The sequence below is a fragment of the Mesitornis unicolor genome, unplaced genomic scaffold, assembly GCF_000695765.1.
Source record: "Mesitornis unicolor isolate BGI_N332 unplaced genomic scaffold, ASM69576v1 scaffold6898, whole genome shotgun sequence".
NCBI classification, from domain to species: Eukaryota; Metazoa; Chordata; class Aves; order Mesitornithiformes; family Mesitornithidae; genus Mesitornis; species Mesitornis unicolor.
In genome coordinates this window covers 68066-77217 of record NW_010201051.1, presented here as the reverse complement: position 1 = coordinate 77217, position 9152 = coordinate 68066, and the positions used below count along the sequence as shown (strand labels likewise).

Below are 9152 nucleotides of genomic sequence, written 5' to 3'. Positions count from 1 at the left end.
ATCACCTGGGAGAAAAGACCAGCACCCACCTCTCTACAACCTCCCTTGAGGTAGTTGTAGGTGGTGATGAGGTCTCCTCTCAGCCATATTAATCCATCTTAAGGAGCTCTTATAAAAGTATTTCCTAGATAGCCTGTCCAGTATGACTCTTGCTTTAAGTATGTTTTCTAGCACGCTTTAGTGACTGCACCATTTAAAGTGATGTTTTTACTTAAAATGTCAAAGCTCATTGAGCACTCTCATCTTGCGAGAGGTCCTATGTACTTCACAGACAAATTCAATTTGGACTCATTTTCTTATTGCACAATCCAGTCTTTGGGCAGTCAAGCTGTTAACTGTGAGTCACTGTTATTTCTCCTCTGATGTGAAGTCTAAACTTCCCTTTAGTAAATGGGATTTTCTTTTGAATGTGAATACAGGCAACTTGGATGCATGGGTTCCCAGGTGCTTTGGGCTGCTGTGGGCACTGGTGGTGGTGATTCAGTGGGTGACACTGTCCACTGAGAGCTCCACAATCGCTTGGTGGTTACACCAGCCGTGGGTCAGGTGCTCTTGTCTCAGTGGGTGGGTATTGAGTGGGGTGGGGTGGGGGGAGGGGGAACAAAGCTGGCTGCATTTAAAAGAACTTTGCTGAAAATGACATCCATGGCGTTACACATCATCTAATTGAAGGGCCTTGATTCCTGTCTCAAATTGTGTGGTTTAAGTTTTTTTCATTTTTCTAATATTATTGTCTAATATTTTTCTAATAGTAGATAATAGCATCATTAATAGACAAACAGGAAAGATGATGTATAGTTTACTAATAGGTTAAGTGGGCTGAGTAGTTATAAAACTCTTTATCCCAGAGAAACTTGGTAAAGAGTTTTAATAATTCAATTCATTCGAACACCTGGATTCAGTTCAATAAGTGAATTGTATCTTTACCTATGCTGTCTTGGTCAACAGCCAGGGTTGGTTACCGATTACTTTTTCTGTATTTCTCCTGATGAGATCTCTAAATATTATTTAAAATGGAAAAAAAAGTAGCAGCCATTAGAAAATAAAAAGTAGAAAGCAGTAAAAGCTGTCAGACTGTTTTATTCTTTTTTTTTCCAGATCAGATAAGTCAACTTGAAAGATTAGGAGACCTCTAGCTTTGTGCCAGCTGTTCTGGGTTCCTTTGTTTATTATGTACTTTCTTTTTCAAGCAGAAGAACTGAAATTGGTAGAATGGAATGAGGAAGATCTTGTCAAATGCAGCCCTGAACACTTAAACATGAGTTTTTGCTGATGATCCTGCAGTCATCTTTGTGGCCATGTAATGCTTTCCTTCATGTGGTGAACTACAGGGGGCTGAGCATTGCAGAACTGGGACCTTGCTCTCCCTGTGCTTCCTAACTTGGGTTTGACCCCAGTATCGCCCACCTCCCCTCACCTGGGTCTGTTCCTCCTGTAGAGCTCCTGTACCCGAGTACCTTTTGTAGATAAGCTGTGGCAGATCTTCAGGAAGCTCCTGACAGTGTCTGGGTTTTTGGGTTTTGAGTGTTGGAGGGAGTTGGAACTTGTAGCTGAGTTTTCGGAACTTCCAGTGGGCAAAAGGTATGCAGCTGTGTTATGCTGAAATAAATCCTGTTGTGTGTTGTATTTGCATTAATAGAACCTTGGTCAGTTCATTTCATTGCCACGTGTACTGTTCACTGATAATGTGAAAATGGACTGAAATCCTTCCTTATTAAATACAGAAGACTAGTAACTAAACAGAGCTCTGTAAGACTAAATATGATTGCTTCATTTTAAGACTATTTTTATTTTCACAATAACAGTTTTTTTAAAAAACAAGGCATTGTATTTTACTAAGAGAACATCACCGATGTTCGAATCCCGTGTCTTGAAGCAGTAATACTGACATTTGTGAAGACTGGTGACTTGCATTTCTGTGTACAGAAGGGTTTCCCCAGGCACAAGGTGCAGACTGGTCTAGTCGGGTGTGATAGCGGAAGTACTTAAATGTGAGTTCAAGATACATCCAAGAGAAGCAGTTACATTGAACAGCAATTTCAGGATAGCTTAAGGTAATAAGCTTCGTTGTTAAGAAGTAGGATTTGACCAGGACACGGTTTTTGACAGAAATAAATCTACAAATCATCTATGCATATATTACACACATTTTGGTCATTAATTCTGTTATTCCACTGCCACTCAATCCTAAGACAAGCTGGTGGCCTTAAATTTGATTCTCAAATTTTTAGGGTCCATGTTTTGCTTTTCAGAAAAATTGGGTAAGTTTAATGTTTGTCAGGCAGAGCCTCTGGCCCACAGCACCCGCTCTTTCCTTTCCTCCCCAGAGCAGTGAAGAGCTTCCGTGCTTCCTGCTGGGGTAGGAACTCTCCTTCACTCTCCAGAGTTAGCCCAGAAACTTAAATTTCCTCAGTATTTAATTTCACTGAATATTATGATAAATTATTGCTGAGTGTACCTGTGAAAGTATGGTTAATTTTCATGCTGACAGTCATGCCATATTAAAAAATACCTCGATAATTTTGTCTCTAATACCTGTCTCTGACAAATTGAATGTCTTCATTTGATTTTTTTGTTTGGCTGAATTAGTGATCCTTTCTGACTTGTTTGACTGTTTGCAATTCTTTTTGAATGGGCCCAAGCCATTCTCATTTTTCAGAATTGCCATTGCCAAGTGTTTAATCAGATGACTCAGTGTGATTTTAAGTGGGTTGAAATACCAAGTTTTGCATCAAAACTCTTTTAATGAAGTTTGAATATGAAAGAATGTCATACTTGTTGCAGGCAGACTTTGTGAATTATGTTTGTTTCTTCCATGGCCATGTTCAGTAGCCAAAGGAGGGACTGTCATCAGGAATGCTGCAGCTGTGCTTAATGAAGAAACAGCTTAATGCTTTCTTCACTGGATCACACCTTCTCAGAATGAACCTTTATTGATCCAGGCTGATTTTTGCAGTTGGTGTTTTTCAGTGTGAAAATAGAACCACAGAATGGTTTGGGTTGGGAGGAACCTTCAAAGATCACATAGTCCAACCTCTGCCGTGGCCAGAGACATTTTCTGCTAGAGGAGGTTGCCCAAAGCCCTGTCCGACCTGGCCTTGAACACTGCCAGGGAGGGGGCATCCACAACTTCCCAGGGCAACCTGTGCCAGTGTCTCACCACCTTCACAGTAAAGAATTTCTTCCTAATACCTAGTCTAAATCTACCCTCTTCCAGTTTAAAACCATTGCTCCTTGGCCTGTCACTACAGGCTGTTGTAAAAATTCTCTGTCTTTCTTATAAGCCCCTTGTAAGTATTGAAAGGCCACAGTAAGATCTTCCTGGAGCCCTCTCTTCTGCAGGCTGAACCACCCCAACTCTCTCAGCCATCCTTCACATATACATATATATGTGTGTGTGTGTGTGTGTGTGTATGTGTATATATATATATATATATGTATGCTGCTGCTTTTCAGTCTTTCTTTGTGTATGTGGGCTTCTTAAGATACCCTAGGTTGCTTAATGGTGAAAACTTCTTATAAGCAGATTATCTCTGTGGTTTACAAAAGCTAAATTATATATTTTGCATGCTTTGAGTAGAATATTATTTTGTGTTGTTTCAGTGTATTTTATGCTGGCTTCTTAAAATATTTGTGGTCTGACTTCTTGATAATAAAGTAATACTATGGAAATATGCAGTATCACTGTCGCTGTTAATTAAATACAAAACTATGATAAAACCCATGCTTTGTACTGCTTCTGTTTTAAATTCTGCTTGACAGGAGCCCACCTGCTTGCTGTCCTCCCATGGCTGCTGTCTTGGTTACTTCTCAATGCAAACCCTTGGTCTCTGCCTGCTGCTGGCACCCATGGGACAGCCTTGGAGCTACAGTGATGAAAAGGCTGTTCCTTTCAGGACAAATCCAAAGTGCTGATGTGCAGTGCCAGAGATCCTGCACCCAGTTTTAGGCTAATAGTCTGGGTATAAACCTCTCTGAGTGTCGGTAGGCTTTTGTAGAATGGTCTTGAAGTTTTTTTCTTTTTCTTTAATAGCTTTCCCTCAGTTAACGTGGGTTACATGATGCTCATATAGGTGGGCTGTATTTCTTTTCTGTCTGAGTCCCTTGTCTGGGAAATCTCAGTAATGGAGTTGTTTACCTTGTCCACGACTGTTCTGTCTTCATTAGGCTTCGTTAGATACGTTCTCAGTTTTCTCATGGTTACCCTTTTGCTCCATGGGGTGCTCACTCCTGAATTAGCTCATCCTGGTGCATGCCACTCTCCTTCTGAAGGGAAGTGTCCAGGCCTGTGGACTGTGAAACAGTGCCGGGTCTGAAGCCTTGTCTGGTCCCAGCTGGTTTTCTAATTAGTTCTTGCTAATGAACTGGTAAACGTTAATGCAGATGAAAGAGGCAATTGTTTTCCAGCAGAGCCCCTGGACGCTGCTGCCTGTGACCCCGTGGGCTCTGTGAGGTGTTTTCTGGACACCTCCCCCTGGCAGTGGCAGAATTGGGACAACTGGCAGCAGCAAATTCCTGCACAGTCTGTTTGCTTTTTGGGTTGCAAGAAGTGACATTCTGAAACTTTGGGCTGTTGTGTATAGCTGTCAAGAAGTACAAAGGAGGAAAAGGACTTTTCACAGTAGATGAAAATCAAAATGCCTCTGTGGGAAATTGGGAGCAGCCTCCCTCACAGCGTCATGAAAGCAAGTAAAGCCCAGGACGCTGAGCACATACACAGCCTCCAGTCAGCTGGTGATGCCAGGCTTTGTGAACTGAGGAGCTGTGGCTCACTTAGAGTGGAGCATGAAGCTATGGTGAAAGGGAATTTGGGTAGATTTGGGTACTCCTTCTTTGTACTTAGATAATTACAGGAGTGGGAGGGACATCCATGGTTTGAACTGAATGTGGAAGATGGATTAAGGGGTCCTGTTCCCATATAATTGCTTAGTGGTAACTGGTATTTGCACTTTTTCCAGTGAGTAGGAGGGAGTAAGGATTTTCTGCCTAACTTCTTCTTCATGAGGTAGAATCCTTGAATTTCTTGTCTGTAGTTCTTGGGTTTAGTCTGCTCGTCAGTTTGGCTGAGGTTTTTATTAGGCATTAATGTGTGATGTGCATGAGGGCACCTGGCAGGACAAGTGATATAACAGAACTTTCTAAAAGGAGCAGAAAAAGGAGATACAGAAAATACAGATGGTTCTGAAGTAGAAGATTGGAGAGGGTAACTAATAACTCTCCTGAATTTAGGATAGGAAAACACCTGCGTGTATTATACTTACTACATGTGCGCTCAAGTTACAAAGACCCTGGGTTACTTTTTCTGGCTGGGCATATGCATTTCAAATCTGGTATAAAACTTCATCTCGTCATACTGCTTACTGGTGTGTTGGTTTCTCTCAAATTGTATTGTGACCCCCTTTGGAGTAAGTAAGGGAGTAGTCATGTAATAATCACAGGAGGTGTCAGGATAGGATGTCTTTTATGATAAAATATTGAGGCTATTAGTCTTGTACATCTTGTATTTGAAGTCTGAGACTCCATTAATGACACCTTTTTTTTCTCTTGTCTTTGGTGTAATTAATAATGTAAAACTACTTTAGTGCCGGTGTTCAGTGTTAAGAAACTCTGTGACCGTGCAACGTATTTTTCATAGCTTTGTGTTCGTGTAACTCATTTAAGATTTATTCAGCATGATTAATTTATACAGTGTCTTATATTATTAACTCCAGTGAAGAAGCTGGGATGTGTCAAAAAAGATTAGATAGCTGAAAGGAGCCCTTCAAGAGATGTCTGTGTATCTTTGTCTGCAATGCATAATGATGTTTTTCTTTATTTTCATGTCCTACACTTCCTCTTTTTCAGCTGTCAAACGTTTGATGAAAGAGGCTGCAGAACTGAAGGATCCCACAGATCATTATCATGCACAGCCTTTGGAGGTTTGTTTCTCTATATGTTTGCAAAAGCTTGTAAATTAGGCTGTGTAATAGATACTTGAAGTTCTCTATATGCATATGTATTTAAAGGGTACATATTTAGATACTAGCAGACTTTTAAAGTGGATTCAGTTCTTTTTTTCTACGATGAAAATCAACAGCGCAATTCCACTTAAATGGTATTGTAGTTCCAGATTGTTAGTGAAAGTACATCATCTGTTTTACATTGCACTGGAGTAATTTTATCACACAGGTATTAATGTGCTTATTCCCCCTCCTGCTTCCTGAGACTATGTTTACGTGAAGCTTTTTACACCCAAATCTGAAATCTGACTTAGTTTGCTGAGCTGCTGAGCAGAACACTTGAACCTAGGTGATCCGTGAGGGTTCCTGATTTTGCATACGAAAAACCTGTGAAAAACATAGATGGCTGCAATTTGGGATGCACTATAATAGAGAATACTTAGATTCCACTTAAGCAGTAGCATCTTAAAATCTAAACAACCAGATAAGTTTTTGGGCTAAGAGGAGGGTGAAATTCTGGTGATGGGAAACTTAAACTCTTGAATTTGCTGGAATAATAAAAAAGGCAGTGTTCTGTGGTGTTCAGTTTGGGATTTTGACTCATCTGTTCACAGAAATGCCTACCACGCTTAACATGCTTACAGGAAATAGCATGTTCCTAGGTTCTATAAAATATACCTTACTGATGACTAGTTTTTGTCTGTACCTTCTATTTCCCCTTCTTGTGGTGAAATGTAAAGTTTAATTCATGTTATTACTTGTAACTTAGCTGAAGGTCTTATTTCTGGGTTAGAACAGTGACTCGCTGGGAAGAGAACAGCAGCAGATGATGGGAAATGCTGGAAATGCTGATGGTTAGAAGTGTTTCAAGGATGGGAAGTAACTAAGTAGCCAGTCACAGCCCTGTGATTCCTGTATTCAGTGCGAGTTCAGAGGTCTTGGTCAGTGCAGGCCTCGTTTGGGCTCCTGTCCTAACAGCAGGACTTGTTCTGGTTGGGAGTATTCAGGGTGTTGTGAGCATCATGAGATCTGATACATAAAGCCAAACACAGAACCCCAAAGAAATAATGCTTAAAGAGAAGTTATTTGTATGTCCAATAAAATAATGTTCCAAAGGTTAAAGTGTGTCTGTTGTGCAGTGAGGCACAGTTACTGTTTCAGAGTTGTTTACGGAGAAGCAAAAGAGGATGGGAATTCTCTGTGATGTGAGTTGAGTCTCTGTGTTGCCTTGGGCATGGAAGGGGTTTTGGGGCGGCTGTCATTAATGTTATTTCTTATCAGTTCTCTAGAAATTATTATGCACTGGGACAAAGGCAGTTTTGCCTTAGTTGACTGTTTTCCACCTGATGGGTAATAAAACTCTTCTTATAATTGATACAACTAGAGTGGCGAGCTTGAGTAATAAATTTGAGGGCTTCAACAAAGCTGTTGTGTAAGAAAGTTACTGGAAACTTATATTTTATGCTTTTAACCAGAATCTTAGTACTTTGTTGGTTGTCTTGCTCTCCGTTTGATTTTGACTTTTTAAAACTTCTGCTGTTCACTGTTTGTTTAACCTGTCCTTGTTCAAGAAAATGGTGTTTACTTGTCTATTTCTCTTTGTTTCTTTTTTTTTTTGTCTTCTCCCTTTGGTGGGGTCTTTTTAGGATAATCTTTTTGAATGGCACTTTACTGTTAGAGGCCCTCCAGATTCAGATTTTGATGGAGGGATTTATCACGGGCGAATAGTACTGCCACCTGAATATCCCATGAAACCACCCAGCATTATTTTACTGACGGTAAGCATGTTTACTAGTTTTTCCTTTTTATGTGATCAATTTAACCTTAGGAGTCTGAGAGAGAGACTCTTGGCATTTGAGGTAATGTTATTTTTGAAGGAAAGGTGGCATAGTGCAGTTAATGCTGCCAATTTAAGACCGGAGGTTTTCCGAGGTGACTTTGGGATTCTGTAATTAAATGAAGCTTTGCACCTGGTAAATGGAAGTTTCCCCTAGGAGTACTTGCATTGCTGATGTGATCGTCTGATGTTCTGCTCTCTGTGTGGGCCCTCTGGGTCTCTGTTGGAGACATTGGTCACGTGTAGGAAGGCAGACCTATGGTGTGGGGCTAAAGCCCACTTTTGTGCATATTTTCGTAGAGCTGTGGCTTTTCAGGCTCTCTACACGTGGTGTGTGGGTTATGGGAGTAACAGGCAAGCCACGATGTCACACCGGGACACGCGAGGTACCAGTTAAGGGTTTCTTCATGCAGATGGCAGACTTCTTTGTTTAGAAAGCTGAATGCCAATTTTGTGGGGTTGGCAGTAATATTATAAAGTATTTTTTGTATATAAGTTTTGTTTGATGGTGATTTTTACAACTTGTACCAGTTAACTTTCAACGTGTTTTATTCTAACCTTCTTTCTCTGAAGGCCAACGGCAGGTTTGAAGTGGGGAAGAAAATTTGTTTAAGCATCTCAGGGCATCATCCTGAAACATGGCAGCCTTCATGGAGTAGTAAGTAATAATTACTTGGAAAATGTTACCCCCATCAAGCAATGAGATCTTTAAACTGGAAAAAAAAATATTACAAAGAATGTTTATAGTGGAAAAGGAGACACATTTTGAGGGAGTAAAAGTATGGGAGAATTTGAGAAATGTAAAGTCATTTAAGTAAATGTAAAATATTCCTGGGGAGCAATAGCAGCAGCCAACCAGCTGGAAAGGAGTGACATAGGAGGATTTGGGAATGGTATTAAATAAATGCAGAGTGAAAGAGTTGAGAAACTGAGGAGTGATGTTAAGCTCTTATTTATTCGGATGCACAAGCATTAAGAATTCTCAGACTACTTATAATGTTCTTTGGTTTTGTTTTGTGGTTTTTCTTTTTAACTGTTCTTACAAAAATACTTTTAAATCCTATTACTTTGCTCTGCTTTTGTATAAACACTAAACCAGCTTGAATATTGATAGAGTGGAGTGCGGTCAGCTTTTAATTCTGTTACTGTACTCGTGAACACTCAAGAGGAAAGACGGTGTGGTCTGAGTTCAGAATAACTGAGTGCTTTCTGCCTTTTTAAAAGTTTCATTATCACTGAAACTGAGACTTGGCACAGTTCACCCAAGGCAATATTTCTGTGTTTGTATTATTTAGTTTTACCGAGTACAGTACACCAGTTATTTCTTTGGATATCAGTTGCACTTTTAAAATATGTGGATAAGATCTTAGGAGTTT

At 40.1% G+C, this 9152-nt stretch overlaps 1 protein-coding gene across 1 annotated transcript in view; it reads left to right on the top strand.

Annotated features, from left to right (window-relative positions):
* The first annotated feature begins 5847 nt into the window (after positions 1-5847).
* The window catches only part of UBE2J1 (ubiquitin-conjugating enzyme E2, J1), a 16838-nt gene continuing 13533 nt past the window's right edge, over positions 5848-9152 (top strand). Inside the window, exons 1-3 of the mRNA XM_010189929.1 lie at positions 5848-5918; positions 7586-7717; positions 8350-8434. Coding sequence (XP_010188231.1) covers positions 5859-5918; positions 7586-7717; positions 8350-8434 — 277 coding nt within the window. The 5' untranslated portion in view covers positions 5848-5858. The remainder of the gene's footprint in view (positions 5919-7585; positions 7718-8349; positions 8435-9152) is intronic.